The following is a 25,669-nucleotide window of genomic DNA, read 5'->3' as shown; positions in this document are numbered from 1 at the left end:
AATGAATAAATAAAATAAATAATTCAGCTTTGCCATCAAATAAATAAATAATATTTTAAAAACTAAAAACAAGTTAGGCATATTTCATATTGTAATAATATATCTCAATATTACTGTTTTACTGTGCTATTGATTAAATATATAATTTTTAAGAGACTAATTTCAGGGGCGCTTCTAAAAGTCTGAATTTTATTTGGGAAATTAAAAGTTGCATTTTGTCTGAAAATGCTGTACAATCTTTACAGGTCTGCTAAAGGTCATAACATCAAGCTCAGATGGCTTTCAACAAATGAAACATTGATACAGTAAAAAGAGTTGACTCTTGTCAACGACTCTGTATGTAGACAGATGAACCAGCAAGAAGAGGCCAGGAGAATGAGTCTAAAACTACAACACATCTTACTATACTAGCTAATGATAGAAGAAACAAGCCTTCATGCCTCTTTGAATCAATTGAATCAAATGCTTAGCAAATGGACTGTGTTTTGAAACGCTGATGACATCTTCTGGACGAATCTGTTTAAAAACAATGTAAAACAGTGGCCACACATACTAGATGCTTTGGTATCTCAATGCTTAGTATACATATAGTCCTGTGTTGGAGATGGACAAAAAACTACGTATATTCAGAGCATATAACTTAAGCCAGAACTAAAAAGATATTAACTCAATATTTAAACACTCATCAAAAATATTTCGTGTATTTAATTAGTGTAAAAAATGGATTAATGATTGCATTGCAGATTACAATTCTTGGTTCTCTGAACGTTTAGGGTTACGTTAGCTAAGCTTTTTGTTCCCTTAGCTAACGTTAGTTCTTGGTTAGTCAGTATTTATCACAATCTATGGTCTGTATGGAAATGAATATATATGCTAAGCAAAACAAAAAAGATAAATAAAACAATAATAATAATAATAAAATAAAGATTTTACATTTTATTCGGAAATTATATATTTAGATATACATCAAATATAAAACAAATAAGTCAGAAAGAAAGAGGTGTGGAGTCGGAACCTTTATTCTCTCGTTCATGTTTCCGGTCGAGTGAAACAAACACGGGACGTTTAACGTTCCTGTACGGTACGTTAAACGCGAGTACGCAAACAACGATTGAATAAACCAGATATCTTGAAATAAATAAATTACAATGGAAACGATTTTAGAGCAACAGCGTCGATATCATGAGGAGAAAGAGAGACTTATGGACGCCAAAACGAAGGAGATGCTCACGAAAAAACCCACGGTAACTTCACTGATCTCTGAATGAGTTTAAAATGATGCTAACACACATTTATAAACAATCTCTCAACTAAATTGAGCACTTTCAATTTGTCACACATATAGTGATAAAAATGACAAGTTATGACACTTTAATTCACAGCACATAGTTGTATGATGGTATACTGTAACTTATATTGTATAAAACACAACATTAAATTGTAGTTCTTTATAATGTTATTATGTTACGCAAGGTATAATGTTACGCACCAAAGCTATTTGTATATATATATATATATATATATATATGTGTGTGTGTGTGTGTGTGTGTGTGTTTACCAGGAAAAGCATCTCGAGATTAAAAAAAAAAAATCTCTTTTACAAGAGCAAACTCACATGGGTCTTGCAAAAAAACATTCATCAGTGCACACAAACAGAGATTAAATAATAAAGTGAAACGGTGCATAACTAAATCAAACAAAGTATCTAACGTTACAACTAAAATATAGTTGTGATTGAGTAACCGTGTGTTCGCTTTGACCTCACAGTTGCTCTATTTGAGAGATGCACTTTGTGTTTCTGATTTTGACCATGCCAAGGTTTTTTTTGAAGTACCTTCGAAAGTTACATTTAAATCTACATGGAGTCATTTATCATATGTTCTGCACAACGTCTGTTTTCTCTGTTCATCAGCTGAGAGACCAGATCAACTCTGATCATCGAGTGAGAGCTATGCTGGATGTAAGCTCCTTTCTTTACTGTAGTTGCCTTGATTGATTTCCTAATAATTCTCAAATTCATAATCGTGTGGTCTGTGTGAACTCATCAAGCTGCTGTGTTTGTGTGATCTGATGCTTGCAGAGGTACATGGAAGTGAGCGCAAACCTCAGAGACTTGTATGAAGACAAAGACGGGTAAGACATTCTCAAGGACATCTGAAATCTATCAGCCGTGTTTGTTTTGGTCTCACGGCTGTGTGTCTGTTCTTCAGTATGAGGAAGGATGAGCTGAACGCGATCTCAGGACCGAACGAGTTCGCCGAGTTTTACAACCGACTCAAACTGATCAAGGAGTTCCACAGGAAGCACCCGAATGAGGTGATGTGTCCCTCTGAACGACACGCTGCTGTCTCAGACTGAAATATTCACTCCGCTTGCTCTGTGTGTTGATTCAGATCTGTGTGCCCATGTCAGTGGAGTTTGAGGAGCTCATGAAAGCCAAAGACAACCCCAGCGAGGAGGCACAGAGTAAGTCACACGAGTCTGTTTGATGAGGCAGGCGTCGGTAATGTGATGTGTAACTCTCTCAATGCTGATCACAGATCTGGTGGAGTTCACTGATGAAGAGGGATACGGACGCTACCTGGATCTCCACGACTGCTACCTGAAGTACACCAATCTCAAAGGAGTCGAGGTACTGTCTGACCACTTATTTGATTTCCATGCCTTTGAATAAAAGAAGAAAAGACTGTTATACTTCTGTCTGTTGCTCTCTTCTAGAAACTGGAGTATGTCACTTATCTGTCAACGTTCGATCAGCTCTTTGACATCTCTAAAGACAGGAAGAACGCAGAGTATAAGAAGTAGGTGAAAGGTGGTCATGTTAAATACAACATGATGCGAGTTTTTGAGCAGCCCTTGAACAAAAGCCCTGTTTTGTGTGGTGTAGTTGGTAGTTTGTTGTTGTTGTAGAATGCTCTTTGATACGGATGCATGTTGTTTCTGGCCTGTGCTCTCGCAGGTATCTGGAGATGTTGCTGGAGTACCTGCAGGAATACACGGATCGGGTCAAGCCTCTGCTGGATCAGAACGAGCTCTACGGAAAGATCTTGGCAGAGTTTGAGAAGAAGTGGGAGAGTGGGATGTTTCCAGGCTGGCCGGTGGGTTTGTGTTTAAGAGACGACATTAATGAGTTCTGCAGATATTATCATCACGTGTTTGAGAGTTTTGCTTTCAGCACTGACTGCATTCTTCCAAACATGTCAATGTATTACCATTCATTGAGGGTAATGTTCATCAGTGGAAGTTAGCATAGAAGTATTAGAAGATGCTTCTTTCATTATTACATCTTCATTGTCCTGCTGTATTCTGTTAAAGCATGTGAGCACATGAGGAATGAATCGAGGTGTTTTATAAATGTGTGTGTGTTACAGAAAGAGACGAGTAGTGCTCTGACTCACGCTGGAGCCCATCTGGATCTGTCTGCCTTCTCTTCCTGGGAGGTTAGTTTGACTTGCTCTCGTCTGTTAAAAATGTGCATGTTTTCATTAGTCACACACACACATGCATGTTTCTGATGGCAGATCAGTAATGTTGTGTGTGATCTCTGCAGGAGCTGGCGTCTCTGGGTCTGGACAGATTGAAGTCTGCTCTCATGGCCTTGGGTCTCAAATGCGGAGGGTGAGTGTGAACGCAGTCCTGCTCGTGTTTCACTGTACTGTGACATTTAACTGGTTCACAAATAAAGCATTCATAGCACTGGCAGTCCCTGATTCTCGAGTCTGTTCGTGATGCCCAAACGTGTTGTTTTTGTGTGTTTTGTTTGCAGCACACTAGAAGAGAGAGCCCAGCGTCTGTTCAGCACTAAAGGCAAATCTCTGGAGTCTCTGGACACATCACTGTTTGCCAAAAACCCAAAAGCCAAAGGACCAAAGAAGTAAGCCTATTTTAAATTGATAAACCGTATAATACAATGCATTCGGTTTTAAATTAGGTCTGAAACAAGTGACTCGTTTACAAAATATTTACGTTGAAGTGATGGAGCCCTACTAAGTTACTTAGCTTTATTTATCCATTTATCTATTTTATTGGTTTTGTCTGAGTAAATATTTGAAGAGTTCCTTTTGACAAAATATTATGCTGTTTTTTTGAGTGGCGTGAATAATCCTCTACATGTAGCACGATCTGAACCCTAAACACGTTTTGTCAAAAAAGGCGGTATTGTCAAGGCATCGCGAGTTCATGTTTTACAGAAACCAACCAGCGTGCTTAACCGCGTTTCCACTATCGAGCTTAAACCGGCCGTGCTAGTACATGCCAGGGCCAGTCGCGTTTCCACTGTCACTTCCGGGGCTTGATCGTGCCTCGCCGGGGCTTCCTCAGGGCAAATGGCCATGGTTTTTTGGCCCGACGAAATCCTTGGGCCAAAGCGGGCCAGCTGGGGCTAGAGGAGGGGCTATGAACAAAGAGGAGTTTCTCCGCATCTGGAGAGCGTCAGCGCGGATCATTTCAGAAAGATAACCGCTTTAACACCAGCATTAAAGACTTTTTAAAATAAGTTGAGCTCAAAACTCACTCTTAGTCAGCAGCAAGTGTTGAAATAACTTGATCCGATGTGGATTATAATCACTAAACAAGGCAGAAATATGTATAAGTGATGTAAAAGACTATGCACGATAAACATTAACATTACCATGATAAATATGACCGCTTGGAGAAATCAGACGTCAGCTTCTTATTCTCTATCACACTTGTGTATTTATTAAGTAATATTTATCTGTCGTCCCATTTCAAGAGTTTAGCTCCACGTTGCAAATCCTCAAAATATAATAATGATTTTTGTTCGGGAGCTTTTATAAAAATAGAGAGAAGATCTTGGCAGAGTTTGAGAAGAAGTGGGAGAGTGGGATGTTTCCAGGCTGGCCGGTGGGTTTGTGTTTAAGAGACGACATTAATGAGTTCTGCAGATATTATCATCACGTGTTTGAGAGTTTTGCTTTCAGAACTGACTGCATTCTTCCAAACATGTCAATGTATTACCATTCACTGAGGTTAATGTTCATCAGTGGAAGTTAGCATAGAAGTAAGTATTCTGTTAAAGCATGTGAGCACATGAGGAATGAATCGAGGTGTTTTATAAATGTGTGTGTGTTACAGAAAGAGACGAGTAGTGCTCTGACTCACGCTGGAGCCCATCTGGATCTGTCTGCCTTCTCTTCCTGGGAGGTTAGTTTGACTTGCTCTCGTCTGTTAAAAATGTGCATGTTTTCATTAGTCACACACACACATGCATGTTTCTGATGGCAGATCAGTAATGTTGTGTGTGATCTCTGCAGGAGCTGGCGTCTCTGGGTCTGGACAGATTGAAGTCTGCTCTCATGGCCTTGGGTCTCAAATGCGGAGGGTGAGTGTGAACGCAGTCCTGCTCGTGTTTCACTGTACTGTGACATTTAACTGGTTCACAAATAAAGCATTCATAGCACTGGCAGTCCCTGATTCTCGAGTCTGTTCGTGATGCCCAAACGTGTTGTTTTTGTGTGTTTTGTTTGCAGCACACTAGAAGAGAGAGCCCAGCGTCTGTTCAGCACTAAAGGCAAATCTCTGGAGTCTCTGGACACATCACTGTTTGCCAAAAACCCAAAAGCCAAAGGACCAAAGAAGTAAGCCTATTTTAAATTGATAAACCGTATAATACAATGCATTCGGTTTTAAATTAGGTCTGAAACAAGTGACTCGTTTACAAAATATTTACGTTGAAGTGATGGAGCCCTACTAAGTTACTTAGCTTTATTTATCCATTTATCTATTTTATTGGTTTTGTCTGAGTAAATATTTGAAGAGTTCCTTTTGACAAAATATTATGCTGTTTTTTTGAGTGGCGTGAATAATCCTCTACATGTAGCACGATCTGAACCCTAAACACGTTTTGTCAAAAAAGGCGGTATTGTCAAGGCATCGCGAGTTCATGTTTTACAGAAACCAACCAGCGTGCTTAACCGCGTTTCCACTATCGAGCTTAAACCGGCCGTGCTAGTACATGCCAGGGCCAGTCGCGTTTCCACTGTCACTTCCGGGGCTTGATCGTGCCTCGCCGGGGCTTCCTCAGGGCAAATGGCCATGGTTTTTTGGCCCGACGAAATCCTTGGGCCAAAGCGGGCCAGCTGGGGCTAGAGGAGGGGCTATGAACAAAGAGGAGTTTCTCCGCATCTGGAGAGCGTCAGCGCGGATCATTTCAGAAAGATAACCGCTTTAACACCAGCATTAAAGACTTTTTAAAATAAGTTGAGCTCAAAACTCACTCTTAGTCAGCAGCAAGTGTTGAAATAACTTGATCCGATGTGGATTATAATCACTAAACAAGGCAGAAATATGTATAAGTGATGTAAAAGACTATGCACGATAAACATTAACATTACCATGATAAATATGACCGCTTGGAGAAATCAGACGTCAGCTTCTTATTCTCTATCACACTTGTGTATTTATTAAGTAATATTTATCTGTCGTCCCATTTCAAGAGTTTAGCTCCACGTTGCAAATCCTCAAAATATAATAATGATTTTTGTTCGGGAGCTTTTATAAAAATAGAGAGTATGTGCTGAGGATCATTTCAGAAAGATAACAGCTTTAACACCAGCATTAAACACTTCTTTAAATAAGTCGAGCTCAAAACTCACTTTCAGTCAGCAGAGAGTGTTTGAAATAACTTGATCCAATGTGGATTATAATCACCATGCAAGGCAGAAATATTTATAAGCGATGTAAAACACGCTGGGCATCAACATTACCATAGTAAAGATGGTAAATATGACCGCTTGAAGAAATCAGATGTCAGCTTCTTATTCTCTATCACAATCGTGTATTTATTAAGTAACTTATATTATCTGTCACAATAAGCCTCGTCTCGAGAGTTTAGCTCACGTTGCCTATCATAAAAAAAAATATAATAATGTTTTATGTTCTGGAGCTTTTATAAAAATAGAGATTCATTCTAAATGTGAGGTATAGGCTACTGGCTACAAATAAACAGAAACAGACTCGACTGAATAAGCAGGGTATTTTCATAAGTGTTAAAAATAAATAAATAAAATAGAAATGTGTATTTATGCGTCATTAATTCTGAGTCCTGATAAATTCAATCAATATGATCACTGTATCACTTATTCTATAGTTAAAACATTGATGCTTTTGAATTTGAATGTATAACAAAGCATGCAAACAAACGGTCACTTTTATCATATTCGTTTTGTGATCGCGCATGTTCCAGTGACATATTTCATAGTTTTCTGATAACTTCTCTTTGTTGGTGAAATAATGGGGTTTTGTGATGTTTTTTAGTGGCGCGCAGCGGAGCTCCAGGAAACCCTGCCCTATTCTGGCCTCGGTGCTACTGGCCTAAGACTATGAGCCCCGCCCGGCCCGTTTTAATCCCTGGCTCGCACTGGCCCGACAGTGGAAATGTGGCTCTTGATGTTTGTGAACAGAAGCGATAAGTCCATTTTAGCTTCAGTGCGCTGTATTCAGGTCAAATGACAAGGCTGCCATTCCAGGATTAGTTCACCCAAAAATTCAAATGAGCCTGTGTTTTACTCCCCCTCAAGGCATCCAGATGAATCGAGTCATATCCAGTTATATTAAAAATTGTCCTGGCCTCTCCAAGCCTTATAATGGGGGTAAGAGGGTGTTTTTTGTCACAGTCCAGAAGACATGAAATAAAGCATGCGCATAACAAGACCAAAAAAAAAGTGAGTACAAAACAAAACGCCTGTTATGAATTAGAAATGCAAAACAAAGATTTGTAAAGAAAAATGTCGGAGGATTTTGATTAAGCCAAGAGGAGACTTCCTTTGATCCTGTAAACAAACTCGCGAGACTAAAATATTTTAGATGTACGTCAACTTACGTCATCCGCCGCAATGACTTCACAGTCAGCAGAAAGGAGAGAAAAGTGTTTATTACGTTTGAAACATGGATATTTTTCTTACAAATAAACATGGATTCACTACTGGGGGCCTTTATTCACCCCTCGTAGCTGTTTGAAGCAAGTTTTATACAGATGTGTGCACTTTATTTTATGTTTTCTGGACATTTCTGTTGACAACAAACACCCGCTTACCCCATTGAAAGGCTTGGCAGAGCGAGGACCATTTTAATATCCTATTGGATTCGTCTGAAAGGAGAAAGTCACATACACCTAGGATGCCTCGAGGATGAGTAAAACACAGGCTAATGTTCATTTTTGGGTGAACTAACCCTTTCACTTTGAAAAGACCCACTAGCTGAGAGAAGTTTAGTAAAAGCTGACTAAAAGTGATCGAGGATGGATAATTTAGATGAACTTCATGACCCCGTGTTCTTCAGGGCATAAAAGGAAAATAAAAGATGATTTTTTTTTTTTCCTGGAAACTTGCAAAAGCAGCTCGTTACAGAGGTGAGGGAAAAGCTCTGTATTGTGTGTGAACATCTACAAACAAACTCTTCATTTGTTCTTTTGTCTCGTCCTGTATCTGCAGAGACTCGGAGCGCAACAAGGAATCTGCTTTTCTTGAAGCTCAGATTTATGAATATGTGGAGATTTTGGGGGTAAGCCGTCTGCCTGCTGTAGTTTTACATTTAGTCTCTTCTCATTTAACATGATACTATAATATTAGCAAAATATTTCTACTGAATATATACACCACCACAACATTAAAGGGGTCATATGATGCGATTTACAATTTCTCCTTTCTCTTTGGAGTGTTACAAGCTCCTGTTTTCCAAAAGAGGACACAACTAGAAATCAGATGAGTTGAATTTCAACACTGTTCCAGAACAGTCCAACCCAAATATTCAGATGTGTGCTGCATTTTCTGACTTAAAGTCTTTAAGTACTTTATTTATATTTAAATAATTTGCCAATGATGATTCAAACGTGAGTTTTGAGGAGTGTAGAGAAGACTTGTTTGTTGTTTCTCGGGTCACAAATGCAGACATGGTTTCATGTTTACACAGCGCAACACAATGCTTGAAAGGGCAGTATAAGTCATTATAACCAGCAATTATGTCCCCACTGGATGCAACAAATCCCTCGTTTGTAATGAGTTTTATTGGTTTTGTCTCGACTGATTTCTGCATACCGATTTCTATTTAACCTGGATCTTCTTTGGCTGAACAAGTTCCCCAAATCAAACTGAATCATTTGAAATGGTTCACATGGGCGGATGGAATTAGGGGGTTGCCTGAAGCGTGAATCCTTATAAGGGAAAACAAATAACATTCTTCACACCGTCTCTACACAAGATCCTTTACAGACCGAGTCTTGTGCTGCTGGGACACACATCACAGTATGGTGAGGGGCGTAATATTTCCGTCACACGCTTCAGGCATCCGACCAATCACAATGCTCTTGATAGCTGGCCAATCAGAGCACACCTCACTTTTCAGACCGATGAGCTTTGTAAAATCAACACGATTCAGAAAGGCAGGGTTTAGAGGAGACACAATAATGCACAGTATGTGGCATAAACACATTGCATTACACCAAACACACAAAATAATTATCTTTTTAGCAACATCATATGACCCCTTTAAAACCGCTGAGAGATGAAGTGAATAATAACATTGATTATATCTTTTATAATGGCATCTGTAAAGGACTGTGATATATTAGACAGCAAGTATATAAATAATTTTTTATCCGTATTTACATATGTCCTATCAAATAATGACCCTGCAAGAGATGTTAAACGTTAATGTCAGGTGATAAATCGTAAACCTTCTGTTTATTTGTTCCATTAGAAATAAACAATTCAAGCACATTAAATTTTGGGAAACTGTATCTCATGCACTGTGTTTTCAGATCTAGTGCCCTTTTTGTTGTCATTTTTAAGTAAATCCTCTTCGGTATGTATTTCAGTGTTTTCTCTACTAACTGTCTTTTTTAACCACTGGTGTGAATTAGGGTTGTGCTGATAGACGATTGTATCATGTATCGACGATAGTCAGAGATATCGACATAAGCAGATTTCTCTGTCGATAATCAAGACGATATTAGGCTCATTCTCCTATTAATGTATTAGATAATAATAATAATAATAATAATAACTTTTATTTTTATTAGGCTGCTTATTATAATTCAGCTATCAAACTGCCCAGCTATTTCACTTCATCCCCGCTTTTCACACGCACACACACACACACACACCGTGAGCGCTGGAGGATTAGAGCCTGTAGTCACTGAAGTTGTCCCGGATAACTCGTTAAATCCATGAAATGATAGAGACAGAAAAGGAGGAGTTGGTGTCCCACACATTTAATGGCTGCTACACGGCATCGCGCTCTTCTCAAACATGAGAGATTAACTCTTTCTTGGCGTTACAAATAAAGGAAAAACAAAATATTAACAAGGCGGCAGAGCGAATTTATCATCCATAGTGGTTCTCACGTAGTCCTTCTCTTAAAGACTGATCACTTATAACACTCACTATGTGTTGATGATGTAGAGGGACTATGTGAGAACCACTATGGATGATAAATTTGCTCTGCCGCCTTATTATTTTCATGCACTCCAAACTATAATGTGATGCATTACAAAGTCTCCATCCACAAACAGACGTACATTGTCTCCAGATATAAGATATTTCATTGCACTTTAACAAGTAATCTGAACGGCCAATATATGTGCAATATTTTAAACGAGCCCTCACTAACTGAGTTTAATGCCACCGTTATGTTAGAACCCATCTCATCTTGTTTCTGTGGCGGTGCGTCTGTCTCGTCATGAGGCGCGTGATCCGGAGAGCTGTATGACTGATGCATCAGTTCAATTCAACTTACTCCAAACATATGAACTTACTTGTTTTAAATACTTTATATTTAATGTGTTCATTTATGCCCAATATTAATGTTAATCTGCTGGACTTTAAATGAAATCTACTATTGATTTTCACCGTTTACAGACTTTATAGAACATTTAGACTGATAACTTCTGTGCGCAGCTGCAGCAGATTTGTCACAGGGCGCGATATGACAGTTGCGTCCGACCATAAATGAACTAGCTGTTTTAAATACAGTATTTTTATATTTAACGTTAGTTTATCAGTATGTTTGAAAGTATATTTTTTTTTATTATTGATGATTCCGTAGGCGCTCTCTCGTGCACCTGCGAGGTTTAAAACACCAAATAGTTATGCTATAATAGGAACAAAGAGTCTCTCTCTTGCTCCACCCAGGCACGATAATATTGTGTATCGTCGATCTCACGGGCTGACGATATGACGATTTGAAAAATAACCATATCGCCCAACACTAGTGTGAATAGTCTGCAGTGATGCTGAAGCGTGTGTGTGTTTTCATTGTGTGCTGCAGGAGCAAAGGCAGCTGACCCATGAGAACGTCCAGAGGAAGCAGGCGCGCACAGGAGAGGAGCGAGACGAAGAGGATGAAGAGCAGCCCAGCGAGAGCGAGAGTGAAGACGAAGACAATGAGATCATATACAACCCCAAAAACCTGCCGCTCGGCTGGGACGGAAAGGTGCATTTAGATCTGTTGTAGTTATTTATAGTGTTCATCAGAGATTGAATCAGAAAACTGTTTTGTTTTTTTAAATTCAAATTAGACATTCAGATAATACCAGACCCTCCAAAAACATAATAAACAGTAGTGATCATTAAGACTTGGGTCTTTGTACATAACGTTTCTAGTATTTTAACTCCCTATTCACTATTTCAAACCTCACACAGCTCTAGTGTTAAAACACTTCTAGTGTGTCATTAACCTTGTCTTTTTGTTTGTCTTTAGCCGATTCCATACTGGCTGTACAAGCTGCACGGCCTGAACATCAATTACAACTGTGAGATCTGTGGGAATTACACGTACAGAGGACCCAAAGCCTTCCAGAGACACTTTGCAGTAAGTTTGCAAGAAAAATGATCCTCCTCCAGCAGATGTATCAATCAAGCAGGATCTCAGTTTACAATTAAGTCAGTGATTTTACTGACATTTAATGAAGTTTCCAGATGTTTTCTGGCACCTTTACTCGGGTCTAATCGTGCGCTAATGAGAGATCTACTCTTATCATGAAATAAAATACCTGCTAGTGAACAGGACTAATAGATCGGTAGGGGTGTTGATGCTAATCCACCACGGGACTCCGGTAAGAAGTGTGACAGGAGACAGGGCACTGTTCAAATCTTTATCTAAAGTATTTTAGGGTTTACAGCAGATGGCACAACATTACTCCAATTAGACTGGATATTGTACAAATTATGGCCACACAGTGTTAAATGTGGTCTTTCTGAAATAAACTGAATAAACAAAAATCAGTTTACATCTGCTAAATGTAAATTACAAACATGTAATGAACTAAAACTTGCTACTGTCACATTATATATGAATCATCATGAGAGGATTAACAATAGCGAGCATACACATTTGGATCATGGTATATCTTAAACAACATTATAAACAATGTAAATTTTGATTACACAAGCCGAATATTTAAAAAACAACAAAGTAAACATAGCTGACCTATAATCAGGAATGATTAAATAAACTTATATTCAATCACGCACATTAACACCTGATGAAATGGTGGTGCAAGCGGCTAGTGAAAGTGAAACTTCTGGGAAGCTGCGGGTCGATTATCATGACCACTGTGTTCCCAGCTAGATCTTGAGTTACCCGCTGCCATTTCTGGTGAGTCTGGAAACCCGGTAGGTAGTGTAGTGTAAAGTAAGACCAGAAATGATCGATGATAGTCTGGAAATGACACCAACGACGCTTGGACAAGCATATTTGCATATTTGGGTTAATTGGATCCAAGTCTGCCACCTCAGATGAGACGTTATCCCAAGGGCTTGCTGTTCAGGATACCCTCTACTTCGATCAGATCAGTCTGCAAGACATCTTCGGGCACAGACTGACTCCTGATGACTACTCGTAGTGCAGACTTTGCAAATTGGATCTCCCTTTCCCATGTGTCTCTGAAGTGGGGTGCGGTGGGAGGATTCATCCTAAAAGTAATTTGATAGCTAGCCAGCTGCTCCTGCAGTCTGGGCTCCATCTCCTTGAAAGCTTCTCTCAGCTGTGGTTAAGTCAGCCATAATAGGTAGAGTCGGCTTAGCTTTCCAATTCTGACACTTTACACACTCTCTCTGGTGTCGTTTGATGACTTGCCTGCCCCTTAGGATCCAGAAATGGCGACGTAGCTCTGAGAAGACCCTATCAGGTCCTGGATGGAGTAAATGCTCATCAAAGTGCTTAACAATGAGTTTAGTCACCTGGTGATGGGGATCTAGAACCACTGGGTGTATCTCGGTTTTGCTGAAGACATCGATCGCTGTAGCCTACCTCCCACACAAACTGGACAGAACTCAGGGTCAAACTCGGGTGCAAGTGTGTTGAGACGGCTGGCTGCGGGCACCTGGTTCCCTGATTTTAAAGCCTTGAATTCCTCTGAGAAGGATTCCTCCTGACATTGACTCAAGATGAGAGCTTCTGCACGCCTGTATTCTAAGGATGCTTTACTAGTATCTTGGGTGGCCACCCCATGGAGGGACCGGTAGGTCGCGTTGACTAAGGCACTCCAAGAGGTATACTGATTTGCATCCACAGAATACGACTTTCCTTGTTTCTGAGGTATCTTCTCTGGCCTCTACAAGGGGCTTGACTGGCCAACAGTCTGGTGGTTCACGGAGGAATTCTGGGCCTCGACTCCAGATGTCAGAGTTCGCCAGCTCCATGAGCATCTTCTCTCTGGTAATATCGTCCGCCGGGTTATTCGAAGAGTCAATGTATCACCAAGAGTGGAGCTCAGTCAACTATTGTATTTCTGCCACCATTGTCCCAACGAACACCTTGTATCTACATGACTCAGACTGTATCCAGGGGAGCACCATAGTTGAGTTAGCTCCTGTCTGAGAAACTGTGCAAGCTAAGCACTAGTCAATGCTGCACAGAGCTCGAGACGTGGCATTGATAGCTGACGCTTGGGGGCTACCCTAGAGTGAGCCATGAGAAAGGTGGTGTGGATCTTACCTTGCAGCTCGGCACGGAGATAAGCCACCGATCCATAAGCAACCTCAGACAAGTAGCCAAACACATAAAGGCTTAAACTTGATTTCTCCACATCAAAGTTGACAGGAAGATAGCACCTTGGAAGCTTGATCTTACAGAGATCAGGCAGCCCATTCTCCCATATGTTCCACTTCTCCAGCAGGTCTGCAGGAAGATTCGGATTGTCCCAATCCATCAGTTTGGTCCAGAGTCTCAGAACGAGAACTTTGGCTCGTATGGTGAAAGCAATGGAGGATCCTAGAGGGTCATATTGTGTTGCCAAGACCTTATAAAAATACCTCATGGTGGGGTGATTCTCTGCTAGTGTACAATGCTTGTAACCCAGGCTGTCTTCTAGGCAGTGCCACATTAAGCCAAGAGCCGGCTCCAATGGGTCTGAATGATTTTGCCGTAACCACAATTAGATTCTCTCTGAACGAGCCTTAGATGGGAGGTGCTGGACAACTGAAGGGATATTAGTAGCCCACTGTCTGAATTCAAAGCCCTCGGAGGCTAAGAGAGGTCTCATCTTGTCAATTAGTCGCTTGGCTTCCTCAGTAGTGGGAAGGCTCTGTAGGCAGTTTTCCACGTAGAAGCTCTGCTCTATGGACTGCAACACTTCTTCATTCCTGAACTGTTGGCAGCGAACGTGCATCTGCAGCACAAAGGTGGCACAGCAGGGGCTGCAGGTCGTCCCCAAAGGCAAGACTTGCCATTCATAGATGTCCAGCAGGTCCTTTCTGCATATTCCTCCAGATTAACCTCAGAAGGGGTCTATCCTCTGATCGGAGTCTCACTTGGTGGAACATATCGACTGCCCCTTCAATTCTCTGATGTCATGTCGGATGGTGCGAAGGGCCATAATCTCTTCTCCTCCCTCAATTCCAAGCTGCTGGACTGCTGCAGGAAGGATGATACTCCGATACATCCTTTATCCACTTCAGAATCTGATCAGGTGAGCACTCAGTGATTTTGCTACACTGTGACAGGTAATGCTCCTGACTGTTACAGAACAGACACAAACGCTTCAGTCTCCTGGCTGATTATTGAGCATTAGCAGCATTGGTATGGATAGACTGTCCTGTGCCAGCTTCCATGGGCTGTTCACTGCCATGATAGACTGCAGTGGATCGAGTCTGGGGCTTGGGTACAGACTGGCGGTCCTTACGTGAGACATGTACTCTCTCTGGCTTGTAGCGCTGCACCATCTTGGTAGATAAACGCTTTGCTTCTGCCTTGACCTTCAACCAGTCAGCAAGGTCATGCAGGTTATATGGATTGAGGCTGTCAGTGTGCAATCGACCTCGCAATTGTGAATGCTCTATAAAGTTGTCTTGGTAGAGTTTGGGCAATTTACTGGGTAATCTATTGACATGCCCTGTACAAGATAGCTCTCCTCCCTGTGGCCCCTCGAGTGACATCAGCATACCAACTAGCAAGTCAACATTTAGTGCAAAACTCTGAAAGGCCTTTGCATCCCCAACTCTAATATCAGGTGAGTTCAGCAGGGTGTGATCTCGCTTTGTGCCAGTTGATGAGGCTGGCCATACTGCCGTTGCAATGCTATCATAGCTGCCTTATAAGGCGCAGGATGATGCCGACATGCTTGTGCAACCAGCCTAGCTTCCTCAAGAACCAACTGCTCCATCAGTACCCTGTATTTATAGTGCTCTGTAAGCTCTGTGTGAGGATTGAGAAGAGTATCCAAGGCCATCTTCAGGTCTGTGAACTCCCTCTCTATTGTTAACAAGCTTAGGCAAGGCTGGAATGGGAACTGGTTGTAGCTGGGGTGTACAGTATTGTTCAAAATAATAGCAGTACAATGTGACTAACCAGAATAATCAAGGTTTTTCGTATATTTTTTTATTGTTACGTGGCAAACAAGTTACCAGTAGGTTCAGTAGATTCTCAGAAAACAAATGAGACCCAGCATTCATGATATGCACGCTCTTAAGGCTGTGCAATTGGGCAATTAGTTGAATTAGTTGAAAGGGGTGTGTTCAAAAAAATAGCAGTGTGGCATTCAATCACTGAGGTCATCAATTTTGTGAAGAAACAGGTGTGAATCAGGTGGCCCCTATTTAAGGATGAAGCCAACACTTGTTGAACATGCATTTGAAAGCTGAGGAAAATGGGTCGTTCAAGACATTGTTCAGAAGAACAGCGTACTTTGATTAAAAAGTTGATTAGAGAGGGGAAAACCTATAAAGAGGTGCAAAAAATGATAGGCTGTTCAGCTAAAATGATCTCCAATGCCTTAAAATGGAGAGCAAAACCAGAGAGACGTGGAAGAAAACGGAAGACAACCATCAAAATGGATAGAAGAATAACCAGAATGGCAAAGGCTCAGCCAATGATCACCTCCAGGATGATCAAAGACAGTCTGGAGTTACCTGTAAGTACTGTGACAGTTAGAAGACGTCTGTGTGAAGCTAATCTATTTTCAAGAATCCCCCGCAAAGTCCCTCTGTTAAAAAAAAGGCATGTGCAGAAGAGGTTACAGTTTGCCAAAGAACACATCAACTGGCCTAAAGAGAAATGGAGGAACATTTTGTGGACTGATGAGAGTAAAATTGTTCTTTTTGGGTCCAAGGGCCACAGGCAGTTTGTGAGACGACCCCCAAATTCTGAATTCAAGCCACAGTACACAGTGAAGATAGTGAAGCATGGAGGTGCAAGCATCATGATATGGGCATGTTTCTACTACTATGGTGTTGGGCCTATTTATCGCATACCAGGGATCATGGATCAGTTTGCATATGTTAAAATACTTGAAGAGGTCATGTTGCCCTATGCTGAAGAGGACATGCCCTTGAAATGGTTGTTTCAACAAGACAATGACCCAAAACACACTAGTAAACGGGCAAAGTCTTGGTTCCAAACCAACAAAATTAATGTTATGGAGTGGCCAGCCCAATCTCCAGACCTTAATCCAATTGAGAACTTGTGGGGTGATATCAAAAATGCTGTTTCTGAAGCAAAACCAAGAAATGTGAATGAATTGTGGAATGTTGTTAAAGAATCATGGAGTGGAATAACAGCTGAGAGGTGCCACAAGTTGGTTGACTCCATGCCACACAGATGTCAAGCAGTTTTAAAAAACTGTGGTCATACAACTAAATATTAGTTTAGTGATTCACAGGATTGCTAAATCCCAGAAAAAAAAATGTTTGTACAAAATAGTTTTGAGTTTGTACAGTCAAAGGTAGACACTGCTATTTTTTTGAACACACCCCTTTCAACTAATTGCCCAATTGCACAGCCTTAAGAGCGTGCATATCATGAATGCTGGGTCTTGTTTGTTTTCTGACAATCTACTGAACCTACTGGTAACTTGTTTGCCACGTAGCAATAAAAAATATACTAAAAACCTTGATTATTCTGGTTAGTCACATTGTACTGCTATTATTTTGAACAATACTGTAATTGACAAAGGCTGGTAAACCAGAAAAGGAGGTGGTGGCTGGCGAACCACTGAAGGGGGATACCCAGGCTGCACAGGAGTGTAGAGAGGAGGCTGAGCAGGGTGATACCCAGCGGTCTGTAGTGGAGGGCGATACGGGTCGGACACTGAGAACGACTGTCGCGTGGCTTGGCTCAGCATGTGCGCCTTTAACTGATATACAACTGATATATATGTAACTGATATATATAACTGAAGTAACGGTATGTAGCAGTGAGGAGGCAAGCTGACATGTAGAATCTGCTGTGCTGAATAGAATCCCCTGCTGTGGCGTTACATGTGGCGCAGATAGGGGGGGAGCACCATGGTATGTTGAAGTAGTACCATATGCAGCAAGAAGGGTGCCTTGTGTTACATGCCACAAATCTGACTGCTGAGAAATATCAATGTGGGATGTTTGAGCTTGAAATTACTGGCCTAAATGCGGAAACGGGACAGATGAGACTGCAGTAGCCTTCGGTCTGACTACAGGTGGTGATATAGTTTGGGCTTGAACATCTACCTGGAACATGGGTGATGCAGCACCACTGTTGAATGAATCACACTCTGATGCGCCGTGATACCCTGGAGGATCTACTAAAGAGCTAGGATGACCCACAGATCTCTCAACATCCAACTGATGACTCATAGTGGAAACTTCTTCATACAGCACCAGCGATAGATCACCCATGGGCAGCTGCTCCACAGTCGAGACTGGCTCGGCCTGTCCACTGAGGTCAAACGGCGCTGCTGGAGAATCAGTCCTTGGTAAGTTGTATGAACTGTCATGAAGAACAGGGTCTGGTATGAGAGACTTCGGCAAGGCTACATCATAAGCTTGCAGACGTGTGGAAAGCTGACGTGCTCTCGCATGTGTGCGAACACCGTTTGTCGTATCAGGGGAATGTAGCAGGCTCTGTTGCTCCATATCACCAAAGTGAATCTAGCATCTGGCTCGAAGGACCAAAATTAACAGGACTAATAGATCGGTAGGGGTGTTGATGCTAATCCACCACGGGACTCCGGTAAGAAGTGTGACAGGAGACAGGGCACTGTTCAACTCTTTATCTAATGTATTTTAGGGTTCACAGCAGATGGCACAACATTACTCCAGTAAGACTGGATATTGTACAAATTATGGCCACAAAGTGTTAAATGTGGTCTTTCTGAAATAAACAGAATAAACAATCATCAGTTTACATCTGCTAAATGTAAATTACAGACATGTAATGAACTAAAACTTGCTACTGTCACATTATATATGAATCATCATGAGAGGATTAACAATAGCGAGCATACACATTTGAATCACGGTATATCTTAAATATAACAACATTATAAACAATGTAAATTTCGATTACACAAGCTGAATATTTAAACACAACGAAGTAAACATAGCTGACCTATGATCAGGAATGATTAAATAAACTTACATTCAATCACACACATTAACACCTGATGAAATGGTGATGAATGATGAACTCACATCAACTAGCGGCACACATTCATAATAATAGTTCTTCCACCATGAACATGCAAAGGGAATTTAGAACAGCTAGTGTCTTACACAGTAGAGTATAGACAGAAATGTAAAAGAACAAGTACGTGTAACTGGTTTGGTGTATTGAAAAGCCTATAACAGCTGTGGTGTTCCCGGTTTTCTGTGTTGCAGGAGTGGCGTCACGCTCATGGCATGCGCTGTTTGGGCATTCCTAACACTGCCCACTTTGCCAACGTCACCCAGATTGAGGACGCAGTGTCCCGTGAGTACAGTAATTCATCACAGATATACACAAACCACCCAGTTCATGCAGTGTATAGTATGAGTTACTGTTAATAAATGATCACACAGCATTCTTCCATCTCCAGTCATGCTGTTATTTAACTGCTAACAGAATCAACAGTTTTGTTGTAGTTGGACATTTCTATCCTTCTGATCAAACTCATGGCAGTATTAGCTATTTGTTGGTACAAACAGATACTATTTTATTTTTTTGACAAAATGAACATCGATGACTCTTAATAATCAACACCAAAAGTTCTCTAAAAAATGGTCCTAATGGTATCTGTTCTTGAACTTAAATGTATTTTTCTCTGTTCTCTGTATAGTCTGGTCAAAGCTGAAGTCACAGAAAGCATTAGAGCGCTGGCAGCCGGACACAGAGGTGAGTTCTTCTCAAACACATTACACTGAGTGAAGTCACATTCAGCTCTGCTCCAACTGAAGCATCTGCTTTAACCAACATTCATCAGCTGTTAAACTCTGCTTCAGAGGCTTGATTTGATCCTTTTGGAGAGAGATTAGTGAAGATTTCAAGCTGAAACATCTTCAGACTGGATGTTTGTGAGTTCAGAGAGAGAGAAAATATCTGTATATTTGATCTTGCAGGAGGAATATGAAGACTCCAGCGGAAACGTGGTCAACAAGAAGACTTATGAGGATCTGAAGCGACAGGGGCTTCTGTAGCTCAACAAACAAGAGTCTGAACACACAAAACACTCACAGCGTGAATACTGAAGCAGAAATGTGAAAGAGTTTCGTCCTCTTGTGTTTCCCACAGTTTGGGAGGAATTTGATTTGTCTTTTTGAGAATGAGCAGTTTGTACTTTTGTATTACTCTTTCATTATTCCTTATTTTTGCATTTGATGTCTTAAATGTGAAACAGAGACTTTCATTAATCAATCAAGTTTAGTATGTTGTGTGAACAGTGTTTTCTTGAGCAGCCTGCTGTTTTTAACCAGTCTGGAGACTTTAAACCTGCTGTAGAATAAAATCAAACAGTGAGATGGTTTTACTTCAGCAGACATCTGTCACTGAAATATATTCAGACCCCTTCATTTAATGTTGCAGTCTAATGCTAAAATCATTTATTTTTCATTCACATCAATCTACACTCCATACATCATAATGACAGAAAATCAGATGTGATGACTGCAAATGTGTTGAAAGAAAGAACAAACAGAAAAACAGTGTCACATTGACTGAATTCAGTTCAGAAGCACCTCATTTCTCTGAATCATCATCGAGATTTAAAATACAATTATTAAAATGCAGATTTCTGTATTTCAAGGTTGAGTTCATCTTATTAAAGCTCCTCTTGTGTGTAATAAGAGCACAGCTGTATCAGATTATGAAAATACAAAGCCATTCCAGAGACAAAGAATTTGACTAATTTTACAATCAATATTAGATTAATCTGATGAAAAAGTATTCGCTCAGTTATATAGTATTGTATAATTTATGTTAAGTTCAGCTCTAGTTTTGTTATAAAGGGGTCAAGAGAGATTTTTTACTTTTGTCAGTATGTACCTTAAGGTTTACTTCTGTTAGTAATGTTAATAAAGTGTTTTGCTAAAAAATAAATAAACGTAGATAATTATTATTTTCAAACCTTATTCTGTCTAAAACAAGCTGTTTTAAGGGGCGAGACTGTTTCTGTGTGTTATTAAAGATACTGCTTGTAATTAGACCTCTGCTCACATTTTGTGAATCAAACAATATAGACAGAATCAGTCTGTATTTATGTTGTCAGATCAGAGAGTTTGACTGAATCCCAAACCATAAACCCAGGATATAGCGGCTGAGTGAATGTGGTCTGGACTGTGTGGATGAGGTTCATTGAGTCAGAGACGCTGTAGAAGGACAGAGTTCCTGCTCTGTGATCCACATACACTCCTATTCTCCTGCAGCTGGAGGGAACAGGGAGTTTAGTCTGTTTGTTATCGTGCCAGAATGAGACGCTAGAGGAAGAGCAGAACAGTCTCCAGGACTGATCATTAGCTCCAAACAGACACTCATTACCAGATCCCTTCCTGCTGATGCTCTTATATGACACTGATATATTCACATCACTCCCACTCCACTCAAGCTCCCAGTAACAGCGTCCACTCACACTCTCTCTACACAACACCTGAGGATAATAATCAAATCTGTCTGGATGATCAGGATACGGCTGAGCTGTGTGAGTGTAAGTCACCAATCTGTTCCCTTCAGACAGACAGAGATGTTTCTGTGCAGTGTTTGGATCCAGAGTGAACTGATGACGATCTGATGAAGAAACAAAACACTGTAATCAAGAGTTGTAAAAGTTAGGCTTCTATCTTATTCATATCTTATCTAAAATAATGTATTTATTTTTAAAGAGTGTTTTGATCTATCAGAGTTGTGTTATGATGTTCATGAATTCACTTCAAAAACTGTTCTCACATTGAAAGTTTACATCTGGAGTGTTTCATGACCAGATTTTGCTTCTCTCAACTTACTTTCATTTTTATCCAAACTTTCTTTAGCATTTAAGCCAAATCCCTTTTTATTTTATTTTTTGTGTAGCTGAACTTTAAAAAAATATTTGTCCGGATTGAAAAAATGTGCTTTTATCAAAAATTCACAGTAAACATCAGTATGAATGTATTGCAGAACTAAAGTGAGTGTGATTGTGTTTGTTAGTGACTTACATTGTAGGAAGTCCTCTCTGCTCCTGGGAACAATGTTACTGACTGAGAAAATAACAGATATAAACACTCAGAGAGAAAATGAGACCTGGATCTATTCCTTAGACATTTCTCACATTTTCTTTATGATATTAGATGATGTTTGTGTCGTTACAGAGAGCAGATGAATCTCTAATATTTTACCAGATATCTTTTTCATCTCCTCTTTGCAGAAATCCTCCAGTTTGAGTCTCAGCTGACGGACAGATTCTCTCACTCCATCAAAAGAAAAGAGGAAACTGACAGAGATGTTTTCTGTAGATTCAGGAGGAGCTGAGAGAGACTGAAGACTCTGCAGGAATAACAACACACACGACTCAAAGACCTGATTATCTCACACTGTCCTCAATAACCTGCTCTACAGTTGGGTTACCTGCAGGAAATGGATGTGATCGTCTGTGTGTGAAAGCTGCTCCAGCTCAGTGTTTCTCTTCTTCAGATCTTCAATCTCTTGCTCCAGTCGCTCCATTTGTCCTTCAGCTCGACTCACTGCAGTCTTTTCCTGATCTCTGATCCGCTGTGTCACCTCAGAGCGGCTTCTCTCAATGGAGCGGATGAGCTCAGTAAAGATCCTCTCACTGTCCTCCACTGCTGTCTGTGCAGAGCGCTGTTAGACACACATCACAATCAGCTCTTACTGCTTCCTCACAGCGGCTTCAGTGGGACTGAAAGAGGAGTCAAACTGAGTCTCAAACTTCTCTTCTTCTCCAAACTCACCTTATGAGACTCCACAGCGTCTCTCAGCTGCTCAAGATCTTTCTGTCTCTGCTGGATTCTCTGCTGGATTTCACTCTGTGTCTCCTTCAAGTGTTTCTGGAGGACACATTCAAAACAGCAAATCACATACAAAGCTATCACAAACTCATATAAAATTGTGCCTGTTTGATAAAAAATATCTTCTCTACAGAGTTTCTCAGAGTTTTAAGATCATTAATTGAATTTAGTTTCCATGAAGACCTCACATTTAAAGCAGTACATATGTTTATTGTCATCATTATTCTGTGATCAAGAATTAATGTGAAGGAATGGACAAAAACAATATGATGCATGTACAGTTATAGCAGAAATCTTGAGCGATGTGTCAGAGGTGAGTAAAGTTGAGCTCATGCTCTAATGCACAGAGTCATGTAGTAACTCTCAATGGGAGAGTAGATCACATGATGCACTCATGATCAGCTGGAGACTGCAGTGAGGAGAAACACTTGAAGGGTCAGCATTAAATGTGTGATTTCAGCTCATACCTCTTTCTCTGTCCTTTCTGCTGCAGTTGACACAGTCTCATGGTTTTTATGTTCATCCATTGCACACAGCATGCAAACACATTGCTGGTCAGTACGACAGAAAACCTCCAGAAGCTTCTCATGTTTCTGGCAGATCATCTGCTGCAGTCGTCCAGTGGCATCAGTCACTTTGTGTCTCTTTCCTGAACGAAACTCTTCATGACGCTCAAAGTGAGTTTGACAGTAAGACTCCAGACACACCAGACAGGACTTGACAGCTTTGTGTTTTCTTCCAGTACAGATGTCACACTCCACGTCTCCAGATTCAGCAGGAACAGCAGCTTTTAGTTTGGTCTTCTTCAGTTTCTCCACCACTTCAGCCAGCATGGTGTTTTTAGCTAAAGCAGGTCTTGGACTGAAGGTCTGTCTGCACTGAGGACAGCTGTAGACTCTCTTCTGATCCTCTTGATCCCAGCAGTCTGTAATGCAGCTCATACAGTAACTGTGTCCACAGGGAATGGCCACAGGATCCTTCAGGAGATCCAGACACACTGGACAGCTGAACTGCTCCACTGAAAAAACACTGGCTTCAGCCATTTCACTGTCTACAGCAATACAGACACAAACAACAGCTCAACAGAAGAACAGTTTCAGTTTCTTTTAACTGAGTTTCCTGGTTCTGTGTTTGAGAGACGTGTGCAAAACAAGTGTGTCTGTAAATCTGAAAACATACTGAAATGTCCACTAGGTGTCAGTCTTATACAGAAACTCAGAGTTAGTGAGATAACACAAAATGGGATAAACACCTTTACAAAATAAAACTACAGTAATACATGAATGTAACTTGCACATGGACATTTTACACGCGCAGGGTTTGAAACTTTTTCACTCACAAGCTAGTTTATCTATTAAATATGTTCCTTTAGGAGTGAAATTGAAAGGATGCTAATGCCATGAGATCCTGGTGAGATCCAGATATGAGGTGTTGAGATCCTGGAAGAAACCTTATTTGGCTCATGCCCATAACCCAGCTATGTTATTACAGGGTCTGGAGCTAAGAATGCTGTTTCATGCTCACAATCTTCAAAGCTGTTTGAGCTTATTCTTAAACTGCACTGTAAAAAGTTACCAAACCACATATTCATTCCATATCGAATAACATTCTCCAGCACAGCTTGACAGAACAACTACCCGATCTTACTGTTAACACCATAGAGTCTCACCCTTCTCAAGAAATACAGGCTCTGTTATATCTTGGAACATGTGAATACAAAGGTATTTGTAATAGTACACCTTGATAATAGGAACATCATGGGAAAAAAACTGGACTGTAATCTCAAAGATCATCTCCTCGGTTTTCTTCACAGTGACTATAAGATGGTGTACATCACACCTTTCCACAAATTGTTTAATTTCACCATGATAAGATCTTGATATATCTTGGTCTTTGTATAACAAACTAAGTATTGCTGTCATCACTGAATTTTACAACATAGTTTGTGGTTTCCCTCACACAACCATTTGTGTATGTGAAGAGGACGGGGAAGTTCAACATCCTCTTGGGGCACTGGTTCTAATGAATTTGGAATCCAATATTGTACTATTTACCTAACCCTTATGAAACAAAAATATATTGCAGTATATTGGAAAATATCATGTATTATAGTAGGCATATATTCTTATATATATTTATTTTTTCCAATATATTGCAATATATTGAAAGCGGCAATCATTTGTATATTTTGCAATATATTATATAATATATGTATCATCAATATATTATTAAATGTATTCAAATACATAAAATACTAGAAAATAAAAAGGGAAAATAATATATTACAATATATCTCAATATATTTTAAGAAATATATTGGTAAATATATTTTCCTTTCGTAAGGCAAACCTGTTGTGTTCTATTTTTTAAAAAGTTCTACCGCACAAGTTTTTAAAAGACAATTAGATTGCACTGATCTGAAAAATCCTGCGTTTCAAACCGAAGGCAAAAATCGCATAGCTCATTTGCTAAAGAAACCTCATCCATTTCACATTTACGTGGTTTACTTGGTTCCATACTTGTAAAAAAATGTTTTTAGAGTTTCCACATATTTTTAAAGTTTAAGGTGGTAAATTTATACTCATTCATATCTTTCTGTCGTCCTCTAGCTTGCCTTAATTGACAACTGAGCTTTTTTGTATGATTATCAACTCAACATAATCTTTGTTTTTAAATGCTGTTTTTTTTTTTCAGATTAATGCAATCCTTCAGCTCCTTAGTTATATACAGCTTATTGTTTGGATATATGAAAACAATCTTTTTGGTTAATACATTATCCACACAGAAGTTTATGTAGTCTGTAATAGTCTCCGTAGTCTCATCAATGTGCATGTTATTAAAAACATAACAAGTCTGTGCATATTAAAAGACCTTTTAGTCTTTCTATAGCCCATCTGACCACAATTTTATATTTTTTTACTATTGGTTTGCTACGTTTGATCATGGTTTTATATGTAGGAATGAGGTAAATGGTATTATGTTCAGCACTG

The 25,669-nt window shown here is 40.1% G+C and overlaps 2 protein-coding genes across 2 annotated transcripts; one reads left to right on the top strand and one right to left on the bottom strand.

The window, feature by feature from the left end:
* Window positions 1-1,048: 1,048 nt before the first annotated feature.
* On the top strand, window positions 1,049-20,484 carry LOC113119085 (splicing factor 3A subunit 3). Its single transcript, XM_026288276.1, has 17 exons — window positions 1,049-1,244; window positions 1,913-1,960; window positions 2,081-2,133; window positions 2,211-2,316; window positions 2,394-2,466; window positions 2,541-2,632; window positions 2,719-2,801; window positions 2,960-3,098; window positions 3,372-3,440; window positions 3,551-3,618; window positions 3,767-3,874; window positions 8,451-8,520; window positions 11,284-11,448; window positions 11,716-11,826; window positions 19,086-19,176; window positions 19,523-19,578; window positions 19,803-20,484. The coding sequence occupies exons 1-17, from the start codon at window positions 1,149-1,151 to the stop codon at window positions 19,878-19,880; spliced, it is 1,506 nt and encodes a 501-aa protein (XP_026144061.1). The 5' UTR covers window positions 1,049-1,148; the 3' UTR covers window positions 19,881-20,484.
* A 330-nt stretch (window positions 20,485-20,814) lies between these two features.
* On the bottom strand, window positions 20,815-24,718 carry LOC113119084 (tripartite motif-containing protein 16-like). Its single transcript, XM_026288275.1, has 6 exons — window positions 23,147-24,718; window positions 22,623-22,718; window positions 22,279-22,512; window positions 22,050-22,197; window positions 21,870-21,911; window positions 20,815-21,462 (listed from the first exon to the last, which is right to left on the bottom strand). Exons 1-6 carry the CDS (start codon window positions 23,720-23,722, stop codon window positions 20,936-20,938), a joined length of 1,623 nt encoding a protein of 540 aa, XP_026144060.1. The 5' UTR covers window positions 23,723-24,718; the 3' UTR covers window positions 20,815-20,935.
* Between the last annotated feature and the right edge of the window lie 951 nt (window positions 24,719-25,669).

This window comes from Carassius auratus, chromosome 19 (assembly GCF_003368295.1).
Source record: "Carassius auratus strain Wakin chromosome 19, ASM336829v1, whole genome shotgun sequence".
Classification (NCBI taxonomy): Eukaryota; Metazoa; Chordata; class Actinopteri; order Cypriniformes; family Cyprinidae; genus Carassius; species Carassius auratus.
Note: the sequence above shows the minus strand (reverse complement) of the source record. Positions and strands in the feature narration are given on the sequence as shown.

What these genes read in the sequence shown, in the direction of transcription:
- LOC113119085 (XM_026288276.1), top strand. Translation starts at nt 1,149, where the DNA reads ATGGAAACGATTTTAGAGCAACAGCGTCGATATCATGAGGAGAAAGAG. An exon ending in CTGCCTTCTCTTCCTGGGAG is followed by an intron (nt 3,441 to 3,550) that starts GTTAGTTTGACT and finishes TGATCTCTGCAG; the next exon opens with GAGCTGGCGTCTCTGGGTCT. An exon ending in AATATGTGGAGATTTTGGGG is followed by an intron (nt 8,521 to 11,283) that starts GTAAGCCGTCTG and finishes TGTGTGCTGCAG; the next exon opens with GAGCAAAGGCAGCTGACCCA.
- LOC113119084 (XM_026288275.1), bottom strand. Translation starts at nt 23,722, where the DNA reads ATGGCTGAAGCCAGTGTTTTTTCAGTGGAGCAGTTCAGCTGTCCAGTG. An exon ending in CAGAAAGGACAGAGAAAGAG is followed by an intron (nt 22,719 to 23,146) that starts GTATGAGCTGAA and finishes TGTGTCCTCCAG; the next exon opens with AAACACTTGAAGGAGACACA. An exon ending in CAGAGAGGACTTCCTACAAT is followed by an intron (nt 21,463 to 21,869) that starts GTAAGTCACTAA and finishes TTTCTTCATCAG; the next exon opens with ATCGTCATCAGTTCACTCTG.